General features: G+C 37.3%; 1 protein-coding gene across 1 annotated transcript in view; it reads right to left on the bottom strand.

Annotated features, from left to right (window-relative positions):
- Nucleotides 1–12,253: 12,253 nt before the first annotated feature.
- Nucleotides 12,254–19,052, bottom strand: part of PRKX (protein kinase X-linked) — a 55,203-nt gene continuing 48,404 nt past the window's right edge. Inside the window, exons 8-9 of the mRNA XM_042810656.1 lie at nucleotides 16,499–16,647; nucleotides 12,254–15,987 (exon numbers count right to left, since the gene is read on the bottom strand). Of these exons, the coding sequence (XP_042666590.1) occupies nucleotides 16,522–16,647 (126 nt within the window). The 3' untranslated portion in view covers nucleotides 12,254–15,987; nucleotides 16,499–16,521. The remainder of the gene's footprint in view (nucleotides 15,988–16,498; nucleotides 16,648–19,052) is intronic.

The raw sequence follows: 19,052 nt of genomic DNA, 5'->3' as shown, positions 1-19,052 counted from the left end.
GGGTGGGGACTGGGAGGTTCAGCAGCAACTCCTTCTGAGAGAAAGGTTTCCTGCAAGGCAGGGAGCAGTGCTGTTGGCAGACATTGTGTGATCAGTGCCTGCCCCCTGCCCCAGCTCACTCCAGAAACAGGGGAACCTCAACAGACCCACCTGCACCATTCAGACAGGTCTACTCCTGGGGGCAACATGCTAAAAACATTTTCTAAAGTTTTTCCTTCCCAAGGAGGTTGCTGTTCCATCCAAGAGGAGGCAAACTAAATGCTTCAATTCAAGTCCTTTCAGCCTCATTCCTTTTTAATTCTTTCTGGCTCGGTGACAGGTTCCCGTTTCTACCCCAGCGCTCTTTCAGATCTAGTCTCTTCCCCCCATGAGCTGTCAGAGCTCTGCATTCTCTCTCTGGCTGCTATTTAACATCTCTGTGCAAGCCCCAGACCACAAGTTCTACCCCACAAGTCCTTCTTTAAGTTTTTTTTTTTTTTTTTTTTTTTTTTTCCCTTGGACCATGCTTCCAGACTCTCATCTTACTGAAAGAAAATGGAAAAAGGCCACTCCTTACTTTGGCTCCCATATTTCTGCTACTGCTACGGAAAGTGCACTGAGAGGCAGCAGAGGTGTGCAGATATTTGGTTCTTACCCCACACAGTGCCATGCAGCAGTGTTTCACCACAGAGACACATTTTAAACCACATTTCCAGGCTGTGTGCAGGTGGTTGGAAGGTACCTATGAGCAAAACTCTGCTTTGTGTCACCTATAATTTCAACAGCCCTCTACGTTCCTCCCAGCACTACACTGCATGAAAAAGATCTGCTTTGCCCCATTCCCATTTCATTGGCACACCTCCAGCCCTTGTCCATGTCCAAGGATGCCGAAAGCAGGATAAGCTTTGTTAGTGCTGGCAGAGATAAAATTATTACAGAATTTTAAGAAGTAAGTTGACTCCAAAAGCTACAGCACTGGTACAGCTTGGTACCATTTCATGTCCTATCACTGTCCTATCACCTGAGAAAACAGACTAACACTCTGCACTACAACCTCCTGTCAAGCAGCTGTAGAAAGTAATGAGGTCTACACTCAGCCTCTTCTTCTCCAGACTAAACAACTTCAGTTTCCTCAGCTGCTCCTCAGAAGTTTCTTTTTCTAGTCCCTTCACCAGCTCCATTTTCTCTGCACAGGCTCAAGGCTCAATGACCTTCTTGTAGTGAGAGGCGCAAAACTGAACACAGTACCCAAGGTGCAGTCTCATTTGTGGTGAATACAGAGGGAAATTCACTTCCCTGGTTATGCTGGTCAGGCTATTTCAAATGCAGGTCTGGATGGCCTGGATGGTCCTGCCTGTGGCAGAGGGGTTGGAGCTTGATGATCCTTGAGGTCTCTTCCAACTCAAGCCATACTATGATTCTATGATTCCATGCCATCAGCCTCCTTGGCCAGCTGGGCACCCTGCTGGCTTCTGTCCAGATGGCTGTTGATCAGCACCTTCAAGTCCTTTTCTGCTGCTTCAGGTCAGTTTTCCAGCCAATCTTCCCCAAATTTTCTAACACTGCTGCATAGGATTGTTTTGACCTAAGTGCAGCACCTAGCATTTGGCCTTGCTGAATGACGTATGAATGGATAGATCTAGCCTATCCAAATCACTCTGCAGCTCTGGATATGGATCTATCCTAACTTCAAGAAATCAACATTCCTGCCCAATATGCTGTCATCTGCAAACATACCAAGGATGCACTTAATCCTCCCATCCAGGTCGCCGATAAAAATGTTAAATAAAACTGGCCCCAGTATTGAACACTTTGGAACACCACCAGTGACCAGCCACCAACCGGACTGAACTCCATTCACCTTGAAAGCAGTGATCCAGACAGTCACACAGCAAACTTCATGTCTGTCCGAACCATGAGCAGCCAGTTTCTCCACAAGAATGCTGTTGGTGTTACTTTACTGAAATCCAGGTAAACAGTCCATAGCAATTCCCTCCTCTTTTAAGTAGGTCATCTCATCACTGAAGAATAGGTTTTTGAATTATTACAGAAATAATGCTTCGTATCTCAAAATCATGTTAAATTATAAGCTAAGTTCACAGGTATCATTAATTTGATGATGAGTCTATTTTTCAATGTGGAAGGGCAACCTAAAGCAATAAGAAACCATATCAAAATCACAGCCCTCCTGAATCAAATGTCGTAGCTACTTATATGACCTTGACATACCCAAGAAGTGAGTACTTAATGATTACTCAGTTAAGCTGCTTCAGTTTTCAATGAAAAAAAAAAAAAAAAAAACATAAGTTTTGGTTTGAAATTTTTTGAAAAAATTTTTTTTTTTTTTTTTTAATGCTCCCATTGGATGTTACGTGGACTACGTTTTGTAAGTGATACCTATCACACTCACAGATCCTGATGATGCTGTCACATAACTTCAGAATTGCTAGTATTTTGCAGATACACATTTCATTTTTAAAATATCAACTTCAACAGACTCACATGGATACAGTAAGAACTCCTGTGACTAAAGTCTCAACAGTCTTGGACCTTATTATATTCTAAACCCATATTTATGTCAGAGGAATGGTTGGTAACCCATGCAGCCAGAGACAGTCCCTCCAGATGTCAGTGTAAATGTCTAAGAAAATTTTGAAGCTCCTTTGCCATTTATTTAAATTCTCAGTGTAGTCTCCATTTCCCAATTCAATTATATCACTCCTATTTGAATCAGGACCATCAGGAGGAATCAGAGCTCTTGGTGCATGATAGTCAATGACCTCACTATCTCACTGTACCTTACTGTGTGTGCTATGTATCTAAGACTATGAACAATAGATAGCACTTGATTCTAATACATACTGTATTCAAAATACAGAAAGCTGAAAGTGGAGATCATTTCTGTATACAGTAGTGTATAGCCATTGAAGTGTTTTTAATAGCACTTTGGTTCATTTTTAAAGGAAATTTTTATTTATTTATTTATTTTACTGCACACAATGGATTATAAATTCATGGTTTTCATATGAGAAGAGGATATTCTGTGATCCCTGACCAAAAAGACAGCCCATGGGGGACTAATGTTTGCCAAGTTATCCAAAGAGGAGCACAAATTCTCATCAATTAAAATAGGAAATGAGTAAGGAAGACTGTTTCATTTTCCTGTCCTTCCTTTCAAGATTCATTCTTAAACTCTAAATTTAGAAGGGTTTGGAACTAAGCCTGGCTGAAACAATTGAACTATTTTCTATTGTTTGAAAATAAATACAACCATTCTGGAATATACTGTATAGTACTTCTGTGGTTATTTCACTTCATTTATTTATTTATTTATTTTAGTATGAGAACAATTCTTCCTTTATTCTCCAGTCACCAAAAGGCCAAGAACAATTCAGGTTCTGTTAATTAACGGTGGTCACACATTCCTTGAATCTGTCTGGAATGTTTTTCTTTTTCTTTACATGGCATTTCAGAAGAGGGGAATTTAAAAAAAATAGATGGTGTTGTTACTGTATGTGCATAAACGGATTGCTAAAGAAACAGAGAGCATATCACAAGAAAGGCATTACTTGGAAAGGCATTAGTCTTCCTCTGTTTCCAATTAAATATATTCCAGGCCAATTCCCATGGTGCAGTTTTCAGTTGCAAAGGAAAGATGCACTCTCTGTATTAGTAAAAGCTGAAGTATCAAAGTGAATTATGTTGTTTACACGAGGAGCCTTGCATGAGCCATAGGCTGCTGGATCAAAGCTGGGTGGGTCTGGAGAAATGCATGTCCTCAGACCTATTGCACAGCTCTGTGACACAACCCAAGGAACAACTGCATGGCTGCTGCAGCCTTTTTCTTGATTGCTTTTTATGCCAGAGGTAATTTTTCTTTTCCAAGATTTTCCAAGAGGTCCCACTGCTCCATTCCCATGTGTCTGTGATGAAAGAGTTGGCCGGTGAGTTGAGCGCAGTCCTGCTCGCGCTCATGGTTCCTGGAAGGGCTTTTTGGTGGTGACGTGCTCTCTGTCTTCACTCCAGTTAACTGTACAGAAGCTCCTTTGGACTTATGAATCATCCAGACAATCACAGCTGGCAGAAATGCAAGCACCACGTTACACAACTTCACTATCTGCCAGGTTGTTGTGTTACCATTGAAAAAGCAGGGTGGAAATAAGTTTCTGGTGAAACTCCTTTAACTAGCAGATGCATACTTTAAGCAGCAGTCGGTATTCTTTGGACTCAGTGCACACTCATTTTCTGCCCCTTGGCTCACAGAGAGCTGGGTCCCTGATGTCAGCCCCCTCCTGGAGCCCAGGGCTGTGCCAACCTTCCAGACCTGAGAGAAAGGAGGTTGAATAACGTGGCTGTTTAAAAAAGGGTTATGAACTGCTGGAAACTTGATTGCTGGAAACTTGGTTTGATATATGGAACGGGATGAAGTAACACTCTTCCTACTCTAAGTTGTGTGACACACAAAATCTTCTTAGCAGAAGAACTTGCTTGTTGTGAGCTACCAGTGTGCAGCAGTTAGCATTATGGCATAGTCCATTGCATGGCTTCAGATCTCCATGAGGTCTAGAGAGGCTGAACTTCTGAAATTCTAGAGAGGATGAGGAGCTGAGCAAGTTCCTTAGCTCTGTTGTTTAACTCTGCTGAAATTCTGAAGTTAACGTTGTGAGAATAAGGAATGCATTAGTTTCTTGGCTGTTTGGAAAACTTTATTCAATAAATAATGTATTTTTAGATTTTAATTAGTTTGATTTTAAACTAAAACAAAAGTTTTGCATATTTTATTTGCTTAACTTCCAGAGACGGTTCCAAAAATGTCATTAGAGATGAATGCAAATCATTGTTCTGAAATGTTTAAGCAGAAGTCAAAACTTTTCCCAAGTTCTTCCTTTTTTCCCCAAATTAATTTACTTAATTGGATCTTTGAAACCCTGAGTCCCTCTGGTGTCGTATAAGATACCAAATATGAGAATTGTGTAGAAAACTTTCAAAACCAAGGAAATATCCCCTCTCCATTCCTGAGATGCTGCTATTCTTTAGTTTCAAGGACTCTCTCCAGCCATAGAAGACTGCATCTGCCTTACATCAACTACTTCATGGGTGGTGGGGTTTTCAGTTGGGTTTGGTTTTATACTTATTCTGTATAGGGGAGACAGTGTCAAAAGAAAGGAGCATTGAAGATTTTACATTTTTTAAGTCCCCTTTTCAGTTTGAAAAAAGAAAGCTATGGTGATAGCATGCAACACTTTGCTAGAGAAGTTTGGAGCATACTTTTTTCACTTATTCCCTTATCCAGAAATCCTTTTTTTTTTTTTTCTTTTTTCTTTTCTTTCTTTCTTTCATTTTTTTTTTCTCTCCAGACAATTACCTACAAATCCTCTTGCTGACTTTCTGCTATTTCAAACATGAAGAATAAGAGAAATTCGGTAAAAAAAAACAAAGGACATTAATAGAAGAAATTGTCTTTAAAACTTTACCATTGTATCCTAAGACCTTATTTTAAAAAGTTAAAGTTAAAACATCTTAGTGAAAATTACTGTAAAGACACGAGCAAGATAGGATTTTCTCTCTCTCTTTTCTTTTTTTTTTAGAATACTTTGCTCTATTTCTGATTCAGTCTTTTGTATGAGTCACAACAATGCATTGTTTCAGACTGTAATTTATTGTTGCTATCCTCCACAGCACCTTGACAAGAAACAAGAGCAGAGATGTCTCTCATAGAATAAACAGAAGTGAACTCCACTGAATGTCACCCTCAGCAAGGAAACAGACTTGAATATGAAGAAAATGCTTCCAAAACAATACAGGAAAATACAGCTACAGATGTCTTTTAAGTGAACTAGCCAATAAATGTAACAACTTTTGGCAATATATGAAAATATGTTGTAATTCAAACCTGATTTTCAAGGTGTTTTTTATTTTTCCTTCCAATACATCATAAGCAATGGTCCTACGCAGAGAAAAAAAAAACGTGACACTTTTGGATAACACACTCTAAAAGTCAGTGACTGTTTCTATAATCTTCCTGCAGCTTTTCCCTTTTTTAGCCCTTGAACCTATGCCAATCTAAGATCAACCAAAGAGATTTAGAGAGAAAGAATTTATGGACTGAATTATTTCAAGTGCCATGGAGTGTCCTCCACTCACTGCACAGAAGCTTAAGGATACTGCAAGATAGATTTCTCCTCCTCTGCATTTTTATTGTGCTATTATTATTATTTTTTTCCATCAGGTGAACCCTGTTTTTAAGGGGAATAAAATAGGTTTTTATGCTTCTTTCAAAGACTTGGATTTTGACATGGTATAAAATGTATTTAGAGTACTGATGAATGACAACAACCTACATTTTGATTTCAGGAGATAAGTGACCCTTAACCTGAGGAAAGGGAAAAATGGAACCCCCAGCATGCCACAGTGGTGTAGAATCATAGAATCGCTCAGATTGGAAAAGACCTTAAAGATCATCTAATCCAACCACAACCTAACCATACTATACTATCTTAACTCTAAGAACCCTCTGCTAAATCATGTCTCTGAACACCACATCCAGATGGTTTTTAAACACATCCACCTCCCTGGTGTGGAAAGTGAAAGTGTTGTTTCTGCATTGAACACTGAAAAGGGCAATTGATCTAAAGAATTAAGCTGTAACATATCCTTAGAAATTGCTAAATAGCTGATGTGGAAAGTAAGAATACCATATACATATTAGTAACATATTTTAGAAACATAGTTACTGAATTACCTAACAAATACTTTCTCACAAAGCTGCAATAAATTCTGAATGTTCTAAACAATATGGGTATAGTATTCTGAACTAGAAAACAAATTGTAAGGTTGTTCATTAGACTGGCAGGAGCAAAATACATTTAACAAACTTTCAAGGAGTCAGGGCCTTTACACAATGCAGAACTGTCCCAGTTTGTGGGAATGTTAGGATGCCATAGACAGGCTCCAAGATACTCCCCTCTATCCTCCTTCCGAGCTTATCTCTATGCAAGGACAGATAAATGACCAGAACAATGACCAAGTGTGAAGGGCCACAAGTGTTAGGAGGGTAATTAAACAATTGAGGCTATGTCTATGTTTATGTTGTAAAACTGACATCCGAGAAGTTATGACCAAATGTTTGCTAGGAAAGCAATTGTTAGAAGTCAATTAACCAATTAAGACATTCGTGTTTGGGTGGCAAAGATTTGTGTCTAATTGGTGTTTGCATGATTAGTGAAGCGTTGCAAAAGAGTGTGAACCTGCAGTACACAGCCAATGAAGAACCAGGGGAAAAAGAGATCAGCAGTGGGCTGATAATAAAAGATATAACACTGTTAAAAGATGTATGATAAAAGATGTAACACTGTTTTCTCGGGGCTCTCCTGCTTGCAAGAGGCCCACCACTGACATTGCGAATAAAATCTGCTTTATCAGAGAAACCGCCCTAGAAAATTATTTGGATATTTCCAACACTGGGGAGCCTATTCCTGTGCTTAAGCACACTTTCTGTAAAGAAGTGTTTCCTGATCGTTCTCTGATATCCAACCTAAACTTACCCTGGTGCAACTTGAAGCCATTTCCTCTCCTCCTGCCACCTGTCACCAGTGAGAAGAGACCAGTCCCACTCTCTCTGTAAGCACCTTTCAGATATTGGAAGAGAGCAATAAGGTCTCCCCTCAGCCTCCTTTTCCCCAGACTAAACTGTCCCAGTGCCTTCAGTCTCTCCTCATAGGGCATATTCTCCAAGCCCTTCACCAGCCTTGTTGCCCTTCATTGGACCTGCTCCAGCATCTCAATGTCCTCTCTGTACTGAGGTGCCCAAAATTGAGCACAGTACTCGAGGTGAGGCCTCACCAATGCTGAGTACAGGGGCAGGATTACTTCCTTAGTCCTGCTCATCACACCATTCCTGATACAAGCCAGTATTTTACTGAAAGCACCCCAGTAGGACCTAATACTAAGCAGAGGACAACCTACAACCATTCACCATGATGTGGATTGAGAAATGTCCCGTAGATATAGCAGCTGCGCTGTTAGATTTTAGCTGGTGATGTAGCTGAAGCTTTTATGTTACATAAGTTTTGACGTGGGTGGGAGAGAGGAATAGTTTCCAACTTCCTCTCTTTTTATTCCTCTTATTCATTAGTTGCCAGATTTAATCCCCAAAGTGAAGAATTTTAAACAGCCCACCTTCCTGATACCTGTTTATTCAGACAACATATCTTATATGAAAAGGTTTGGTATTTTTTAATATCTTCTTGAATTCATAGATTTTCTTTATTCACTTGCCAAGTCAATGTATTAAAGTATTACAATGTGTTGAACAAATTAATGCATTAATTTCAAGCATGTCATATTTTGCATGTTAATCATCACCAGCTGTATAAATAAAATCTTAAGTAGTTAATTACTGGAACAATCTGCAGAGTCTTGAAACACATTTTGCACACACACATTCAGAACCCCAAAATTAGTTATTTCAAAATTAGGGATTAACAGGAAAACTGGACTGAAGAGTAACAGTCACTCCATTACTGGTGTCTTGTCTAAAAGGAAAAAAATCCCCGTTCTGCAGCAGTCAGACAGTGAAACAACAGACCCACATTCTAACAACACTCACATAAGTGATCGATGATCAAAATTTCCTTCTTGAATCAAGCAAGGTTTTGCCGGGAATTACACCAGGCACAGTCCACTCATGTCAAGATTTTAAAATGGGTTCAAAGTGCTCACTGATTTTCGTGCCATTTTGCATTGTTTTGTAATAGTCATGCTCTCCAGGGGGAAATACTCACAAGAGGGAATAGAAGGACTTCAGCTACGCTCAAGTTGTTGGAACTTCAGCTCAACTAAGTAAAAGTAAATCTTTTCCTCCATTTAGCTTACAAGAGGGAAACAAAATATTTCCTAGTTCTATTTATTTACTTAATAATAAATACTTATCAGCATTTTTTTTAGCTTCTTCTCCAAAATACATAACTAAAATGGGTAAAACATTGAGCAAAAAATCAGAATAGAATGTTGAGAAGTGCTGATTAATTTCCAAAGAAGCCCTCTTTATATCACAAGAAATCATGCCACTTGTGAAGGTCTTACTCCATTAACGCAGTCAAATAATCCTACATTGGTTACAAACCTACACTAGAAGAGGTTCCTAAATTAAGTATGAATTTCTTCTTTATTGAGAAATAAATACCAAATCAGAGAAAGTACTGTATATTACACACTAACTTGAAACACTTAAGCACTGAATAGCTGAGAATCTTTTCTCAGTATCCTACATCAAAAACTGAGCTAATGATCAACTTCCTGAGAAAAATAAATAAAATGGACTTAAAGAGGGCTGCCACAGAAAAGTTGAGTTTTTCTACGGTTCAATCTTACTCTTTGCTAAGTTGTTGATCACACACTCAAAGCGGCTGAAAGACAACAGCAGGTCCTGGTCTGCATGGGAAGAAGGCTTACAGTTAGAGTCCGAGCAGAACAGGGATGTCAGACCTGATACATGGTGTGCTTGAGAAGGCTGCTTTCTTCTTTAAGTGACTTATACCATGAGAAGCATTTCAAGCACAATCCTCTCCTATGCACAGCTTGTAACACGTGCATAAGTGAAGAGGACAATCGGTGCAATTTTTCTCCTTCTCCAACCCAAGGCTTTTAGTCTCAAGTATTTTCTGAACTAGGCTAATTGACACAGCATAGGGCAAGAGAGCAGTTTAGAGCTTAGCAGCCAGCATAATGAAGCAAGAACGGTCACTACTTTCCCTACAACCTTTTAATGATAGAGCGAAGAATGCATGTACAAATACATACTGATCAGACACAGATATTTCTTGGATGAAAGTCTAATTCAAGCTCTCTTGGCTTTCCAAAATAGTTTTCTCTCTTCCATTTGTCTTCCTATTACTGAAAACCATGGTATGGACAATGTGCTGGAAGCAAGAAAGAGGATGGTTAGCCGTTTAAGCTGACAGGGACTGTGCTTTCCTAAAGTACCTGCAACATATGCCTGTGATATACTGTGATAAATGAAGTAGTGCAGCAGACACAGTGCCTGTACAGTGCCTTACAGAGCTTCACACACAAGAAATTAAAGAGCTGTGTATTTTTCATGCTCCAAGTTAAACAGTAATTCGGGGAGAATTCCCTCTGCGACTGCAGTGGCCCATGGTCCTAAATCACAGATTCAACAACAGATTCTTGCTCTCAGCTGCCCCACCAACTCACTGGCACTAAATTAAACACAGCAAATCATACAGAAGCAGCCCAAATTATTACAGTAGCTCCCTGATTTTTTTTTTATTTTTTTATTTTTTTATTTTTTTTGGATTACCCATTTCCCAAAAACAATGATGATATTCAGATTTTTAAAATTTAAAAGTAATTTTAGCAGTGTATTTTTAAGAAAGCACCTGATAAGAATTGTACTATAAAGAGGAGTAAAGAGGGGGAGAGGTATGGTTTTTTTTTTCCCCTTTTTGACCGTAATAGTAGGAGTGTCATTATGGTAACAACCACAGGCAATGTTAGCACAGCTACATATAAGCAGTGGTGAGGGGACTCAAGATGCTTCTAATCTATTTCTTCCATTCTATGCTGGGTACCCACGGACAGAGGGTGTTGGGACTGGACCACAACACAGGTGTCAGTAAAGGAGTGGGAGAAGGGGAAAGGATGAGGAAGCTGGGACCCTGAAGGATGTCATGGTAGGGTTAGCAGGGAGCCTGTAGTACAAATATAGGACTGGGAGATTCCCAAAATGCCTGAGGGGTGAGGATGAGGCCCATTTGTGGCTGGTGCGGGCATGCCTGGGATAGGCTGAAAAAGAAAATCACCACTCAGCTTGATAAAATCTTATAATATTCCTTGTTTCACAGATAATTATGAAACTTGACTTACAGCCGCATCTGGCATATTTATGGAGGGTAGATGGAAGGAATCAGAAGAAAGGAAGGCTAGACTTCCCACTGGACATGCATTTACTGCTCCAGTGAAAAGCGGCCTGAAAATTGAAGCCAAGAAAGAGTTCCTAGAGGAAACAGCCTGATATCTGAATATATACAGATTTACAAAGCATGGGGCAATATTCGGAGTTGTAAAAGTGGCAACTGCTTACAACCATTTCTTACTAGTATTATATTGCTATCAGTATGTAATAGTGAAACCATTATTTGGGAAGTCACAGAAGGGCGTATTTTTAATCAAGCCACTTCAATTTCTCATTTCTTTTGAATTAACCACGCAAATGAGACAGATCTAGGGGCTGTGACCAGTACTTATGTGACTATGATCCACAGAGACGGTTACAGATCAGTAAAGCATACCTGGTCTGCATTAGTCAAGAACCATATTTTACATGACCTTTGTTGGAGAAGATTCTGAGTTCAATGTAAAGCCAAAAAATATTCAGTACTCAAGCTAGTGAAAATGAACAAAAACTCTACCACAAAACAAAAAGCTTGGATAAGAACAAGATGCCAAACTGAATTCTTTGCAAATACTAAATTCTTGCGTATTAGCAAGCATATGTTCTAAGTGAGCAGCTATTTTGAGTCATGTCTAAGACATGACTAAAAGTTTGCCAGGGCTTACTGCAATGTTCCTTCACTTTCCATTAGCAGTTTTTTTTTAAAGCACAACACAGTGCTTTATGAGTGAAAAATGTCAATGCACACAATTTAGATTTAAGCTAGGTATAAAAAAACCCACAGAATTGTCTTAAAAAACAAACTCTTAAGTATTTCATATTGTATCCAATCAGTCAGTCCTATGCATATGTAAGTACCTCTCCATATAGGTAAGAAATAAAATGCAATTGACACTTGAGAAGTAATTTACAACCAACATCTAAATGATTTCTAGTAAAAGCAAGATTGAAGGTTTTGATAGAAGATGGAAAAAAGGTTCAGCTATGCGTGCTTGACATTTTAAGAATATTCTTTGGTGCTTAGCAAAATGACAGCAAAGATTGAAATAAATGCTCTGGACAGCGTTCTGATCATTAAATTGTGAAAATGTCAAATAAATTAGGGTCATATATAATCAAAGTTTAATGAGAAGTTCAAGTCAATGGTTTTCAGTATCAGTATACCTGAAATGAATTGGAAAATGTACTTCTTGGTACTTCTTCCATGCCAGATGAAGTATTTTCCACCACATCTGCCACACTCTGGAAAGACTTAACTCCCGAGAAGAAGGAAAAGTTGTTTTCCTATTCCTCTCTCCCTCATCATTTTTTGGATGAAGAATGTGTACCTCCTCCCACCATAAATGGAAGCAAACTAGGTTTAAACATTCAAAAAGTTATAAAGGTTTATTAAATGAATCCAGATTTGACAGATATTACATAAATTAAGCAGCAATAAAATTTTACTGGGGTTTATGTACAGATCACAGTGATTTTCATTGTGCAATGAGGGCTGACTTTGTAACTTTGAACAGTACTTACACACGTGAGCTACAACAAGCAACCAGCAACATACAACATTAGTCCAAGCTCACCTTGCAAATCTAGCAGTTCAAACTGGTCATGTACTACACAAATGCCTGCTATTGCTACCACTACCTACGACACAAGAGAGTATTTATAAAGCAGTTAGGTTTGCCATAGAAAAGTGCAAAACATGGCAAGTCTGTACACAGTACAGTACGAAAAGGAATCATGCTACAGTCATTGAAAGCTGAAAAATAACTCTATAGCATAGGAAGCACTGCATCACAACTCTTCCGAATGGCAAGCAGATGGGCTGAGGAACAGCCATATCTTCATTGCTTTCAAACCTGCAAAATCCCTGTTGATCTATTTAAACATAGTTCAGTACCTATATTTTGATCAATTAACAATGATTTTTTACAGTGGAAGATCACATTAGTTAAAGCTCAGTAGCACACATATTCATTGATCAAGCTAATTTACAGGAAAATCTACAGCATGTTCTCCATTTAAATCATGAAGCATTTTTATTATTTGGTTACAAGGCAATTAAGTTTACAATGCACGTTTATCACTTAAAACCTCAAATTGGGCAATTAAAAATATATATATATAAAACTCAAAAATAAAGATTGCTTTTTAATGTTTAACATTCTTGTTTGCCAAAGCAGAATATGAAAGGCCTATGGGCTCTTGCAAGAAAACAGTCCTTATGCAACAGTCTATATGCAAAAATATATGTTAACAGAAGCAACCATAAAAAAATGAACTTCAGAATAGAGGAGGAAGGAAAAACAAAAGTGTTCTAACTTGCTTAAGAAACAATAAAATAAATCCAGAGTCCTTAGAGCAGTGTGTATCTGGAAACATCTGCTTCAGCACTCAGAACTGTGTTCGTTAGTGGTCTATGAAGTCCCAGCAAAGACTTAAAATAAAACCAACTCACTTGTGCAAATAAATAAAATGGGCATGTATAGTAACAGTTCAGTAAGTTGAAGACTGTAGAGAAAATAACTGGTCGTTTATAATGTTTCAAAAAGGTTTCTTATTAAGGATTTTAATTTAAAAAATTTTGAAGGTAGCTTTGTACTAGAAAGCATGTTGACGAGGTCAGTAGTTAGGTGTAAGTACACATGGCTCTGGAAACAATGTGAAGTCCGTGGATTAGTACTATAAAGAAGACTGTATTCACTGCTTTAGTCTCTATCATAGTGAGTGCCAGTGCATCCACTGCCAGCAATGGGTACGTGAATGAGTAAGAATGGGTAAGAAAGAAGATCCATTTTTTCTGTTCAGTCTTTCAAAACTTCTTACCACCAATGTAGCAAATTAGTCAAATGCAATTTCAAACTCCATTTACTCAGTTCTGAAGACTTAAACGCAGTGCAGTTTTTAAATTTGAAAGAAAAAAAACCAAAATCATGCTGTTCTTGTAGTACTTAGGATTCAAAAAAATACTGAAACTTGCACGTTAAAAAATAAACTGTGCTTCCTCCCCCCTTAGACAAAGTAAGCTCTTTTATGTACTTCAGTTTCTCCAGCTGATTTGGAATAACTCACTCCACGGATACAAATACAGAAGTCTAGACTCATTTTTCAAGAGAATGAGGTATTTTTACCATGTTAAAAGGATAATTTTCCATGGATTTTCTCCTTATTATATATTCCTATATAGTTTTCACTGATTTTCAGCTGGGGCAATCAACTTGCAGCACTTTTTAATATTTGTAATAATCCAGAATTACCTCTTTGAAGAAGTGTAACTTTACTACATATTGTATTTCTGCAAAAAGTCATACAGTCTCTAAGAATTAATTTGTTTTATAGAGATCTAATAAACTAGAAATTGCAAGCTTTCAAAGTTCATTTACCATTTTACCACGCCTCTGCATTGTTTAGAGTTAAACAAAAGAGAATTGAAGAAATTTTTCCACCAGGACAGACCAGCTGTAGATCTGTTATAAATTTATAAAGACAGTAATTTAATTTGCAATTACTAGAATGCCCGTATAGTAAGCACACAGAATTTAGTTCAGAAAAATGAATCTTTGGCCTCCATTTTTACGGCATTTTAGATTAATAAAAATGTGGAGAACTCTTTGTAGGGAAAGCAGTCTGTAAGATCTACAGAGACAGTTTTATGTAGAGCCATCAGTCATAGTGGTACAACTTCAGTAAGCTGATGTGCTTCCGAAACAAAACCTTTTGATCTAAATTTGATTTCCCTAAAAGTTATCTAAAACCAAAAAAGTATTTACTTTTTGAAATCAAAGCACTCAGTTTCCCCTACATTAAAACAAACATCACAATATGAAACATGAGAAAGACTAAAACAATCCTGAATTTGTGTTTATGCTTGCTCCTATACGAGAGAAATACAAATGCACATACAGATACTTGGTACTACTTAAAATGAAACAGTATTGTGAATACTTCCTAAATTCAGTGTATTTAAGATTTCAGAAAGCTGTCACACAGTTTTAAAGATATTCCTCAGATCTAAGGCTTGAACACTGTACATACAGAATTCCTGGCAGTGGAGACTTCAGGCTATTTCCAAAAGTAGGAGCAGAAAAAGCAGGCTCTAACATATATTTAGTGTTCCCTCTGATAGTTAGAAGCTCCAAATATTCAACAACAACTACGCCAATAATGAAGAAAGTCTGTTACAGCTCATGCTCTAAATTTAGAGAAAATAGCAAGCTAAGAGAGAAAACAACTCCTGTAAGAGCCAGTTATAGCCCTAATACCAGTATGCACTGAACTGAATGTCTACAGAGCGTTGTCACAAGAGGAATCACATTTCAGACAGCACGTCATCACTCAATATCCTGGTTTGTAGAGACATCAGTGTAACAGAATTTCATAAATTAACCATTAAGATGTATCTTAATCAACAATAAAACATGCCCTTGTCTTTCTGCTTTCAAGTACTATGGTTGCAAGTATGAGGCATCGGAAATTTTAGGTACAAATCTTATTTAAAACTTAATTATTTTTTATTTTTACAAAGAATTATAAAATGTATATAAGATGATGAAAAACTCATTTATCCTTTTAAGATTTTTATCCCTAGAGAACTTCTTGAAAAACATTATTTGAAAAATAAAAATCATAGACTCTGCAAAGTACAAAAATTTACATCTTTGCACAGTTCCTGTGCTTTAGTTGTATTGTATTCATTATATACATATATACTAATTTGTGCTTTTAATTACACAAGTTTAGTATAAACTTATAAAATTAAATCTATGAGTTAATTATGCAAAAAGGATCTGGGAATAGCAGGAAACTTAACTAAACCATAAGTTAAAAAAAAAAAATCCTAAAATATTTCACTTTACTCAAGTCTACTTCAGAGTAGACTGCCAACATTACAATTTACTAAACCAATGCCAAATGTTTTCAGCCAAAACTGATTCTTGCCTGCCTCCAACTCCTTAGATATTCATTATATTCTCATTTGCATATCTGAATGCAGTATAATTCTCATCCACAAGGAAAGTTTTCATTTATGTATTCATTTAATTTTTTCTTCAGACTTGCTCTTCACTTCACTTCCCTTCACTTCACTTTCTTTCCAGTTTCTAGGGCAAAAAAACAATGAAAAAAAGAATTAAAAAAACAAGGCAGAACACGTGAATTCAATGTCAGTTTTCAGTCTTTCATAGTACTAAAACGTAATTCAAGGTATAGAATTAAACTGACAATCCTGTTCCTTGAACTAAAGCATTTACTCTTAATACAAAAATCTTGGAGTTAAGAAGTGAATGTTGTTATTTGTCAAATCAATCTACATATTTGCTTCTCACACTCAATTTAAAAAGTTAAGATTGAAAGCTTAAATATCCATATGCTTGGATAAGAATCACTACAGAACAAAGCCTGTAGCATACCTCTATCATTCAGTAAGCCTGCTTTAAAATATATCAATTATCAATTTTATTTTATACCATACATTGCTGTGGCCAATTCATGTTGGTTTCAAGACCTGTATGGAATAATTAATCACTGTTATGAATCAGAAGACATAGTTTCTGCACAAGGCACTCCCCAACCCGCAACCTTTGAAGAGGATTCCTGGCCCTGCAAACGTACCTTGTCCATTGTAGATGTTGCATTCAGAAGTTCTTGAAAATTTCTAGATCTTTAGGGGGTACTGGAGGCATTTTATTCCAGTCATCTTCAGGATAAGCTTCAAAATTGGAAGTATCTCCATCATTGGATACTTTCGGCACGATAGGAGGCTAGTGAGCATAAGTACAAAAAAAAAGTTAGTATGCATTTACAGAAGTTCACCTTTTTCACCAATATTGACTGATGTTGAGAGAGAAAAGACTATGGCAACACGTATGTGTTCCAAAGCTTTGTCTGAAGTTAAAAAAAACACTTATAACACAGATATCCATTTGTTTAGCATTCAAGCTCCAGATGCTTTACAAATGGAAGTTAATTACTGCACAAGATTATTTCAGTTAGGCTTCCAGGCATGTTCTGTTACAGAGGACTCTGCCACTCTCCTCATCTTTCACTCTTTGGCCAACTGGCAAGCAGCAGCATAATCATCATCAGATCCCTTTCAACTAAGATAATGTCATGATAGCAGGGCAGGTAATTGCTTTGTAATTGAAGAAAAAAAAGCCTTCTGCTTTCAAAACAGACTGGCTGCATTTGAAGAGGCTGAAATGACTAACATGTATGTGCCTCACACAATCTACTACGCCTTTTTCTAGGCAGCAAATAATGAAGCTGCTGCACTGTAAAAAACTGATTTTCACAAGAATGTCTGTAAAAGTATCTTCACACAAATGGATCTTTGGATTTTATGAAAGTTGGAAGTCCAATGAGAAATAATTGTTTTCTACCTCTTTCCTCATAAGATCCTTTGGATTTCCAGTTTACAGGTTTTTTTTTCCTATTTTCTTTTAGTTTAGTGCTGAGATTACTCTGCCCTTCTGGACACAGGAATGTGAGAAACCTTCTTTCTGAAACATTTGATCAGTTACAGGTAGCAAAAACATTTCTTTACTCATGTGACCTTCATTTCTATCCCCTTCTTAGTGGTATAGTGACCTTAAGTATCAGCATACCAAATATACTGCTCTAGTTTAAGAAAACTTAAAGAACACCAAATAGGCCAAAGAAAGTTACAGCACAAAAAAGAACTACAAAGCACAATGTTGTTCTCCATTTCCTGATAAAGGCTGCCATTGGCTCTGAGATCTAATTTGAAATTTCAGGCTTAGAAAAATGGCATTACCAAGTTTCCAGCTGGAAGGAAAAGTCCTTACAGACAGTACCTCCACATTTCAATCAAAAACAAAGCCTTGTTTTGGCAATATGCCAGCCCCAGAATACTGCACAGATTCTTTTGAATATGGGAACAATCTTCTTTGCTCAAGAAGCTCAGCTTTTGTGATTTAGTGCTTAATGCAGAGTTTCAGAGAGCTGTGTGTGGTAGCACACCTCCAGGTTATAGTCTTTCATAATCTCTATCCTCCAATGTTCCCAAACTGCAAAAAGAACTTGAAAATGTACTTTCAAAACTTCCTATGCAGAGACAAGCTACCCAAACTGACTGAAGACTGCCAAAATGCTACAGCTAAAGACAAGGGAAGATGTAGCCTGGACCAAAACATGCTTTATTCTGATCTTGCTTTCAAAATGTCAAAGAGCCTCAAGGAAAATGGGTCTTCAAGAAAAATCAGAACTATTTGATCCATGAGAGGGAATGTCTGATAGCTCTGCTTCCCTGGAAACAAACTATCAGGGAAACAAGTTTCGTTATGTAATACAGAAGCAGAGAGAGGAATTCGTATTAACAAAACTATGTTCTCTCTCCCACCATTTAATGTTATTTGCAAAATATTGACATTTAAGATCATTTCAGAACTGTGATTCAATGCCCACTTGTACAACAGAACAACTCATACGTTTTAGAGGAAAAATGCACGTATTATGTCATGTTTTCCATCTCTTCACCAGTAGATACAAGACTAAGGTTATCAAAATAGTTACTTTTAGAAGCAGAGCCACAAAGCAAATTTCTGACCCAACTTATGTCTTTGCTTTGAAGAATAATTAAGTAGGATCTCATCCTCATCTTCTAAAGTTCAATGCAATCATCACTAAGAATAAGAAACAAAATTTCAAATTCATCACCCGAATGCCAGGGAGTTTTTTCTTAATTATAATGCTGCATAAAGGGTGCTTGGAGCTGAGACTAACATTCACCTTTTTAATACTATTTGCTATTTATTAAGTAATACAAATCCTTGTAAACCAGAGTCAAAATTTGTTACGATTTTAAATTCCCATCTGTGATTTCTGCGTGATCAGAATTTATAGTAGGTAATATGAAAAATGTGCCTTTGTTGTAACACCTGTAGATAAACTAGGTGTCAATTAGGTGTTGTAATCCCAACATCAAATAGAGAAAAAAACTGCCTACAGCATTACATTAGGATGTTGTTTACAAAAATACCTCATGAGTGTTTTCACCTCTTATCTGTTTTCCCCAAATTATCTAGTTAGAAATTCACTGTAAAAAGCCGTGCAAATAAACGTAAATCCAAACATCTAATTAGTACTTGACTGACTGCAGATGGCTATCTATGTTACTGAAAATCACTTCTGTGAGAAACTGTTCCAG

This window comes from Centrocercus urophasianus, unplaced genomic scaffold (assembly GCF_019232065.1).
Source record: "Centrocercus urophasianus isolate 14NV4802_14NV808 unplaced genomic scaffold, USGS_Curo_1.0 seq_12, whole genome shotgun sequence".
NCBI classification, from domain to species: Eukaryota; Metazoa; Chordata; class Aves; order Galliformes; family Phasianidae; genus Centrocercus; species Centrocercus urophasianus.
Note: the sequence above shows the minus strand (reverse complement) of the source record. Positions and strands in the feature narration are given on the sequence as shown.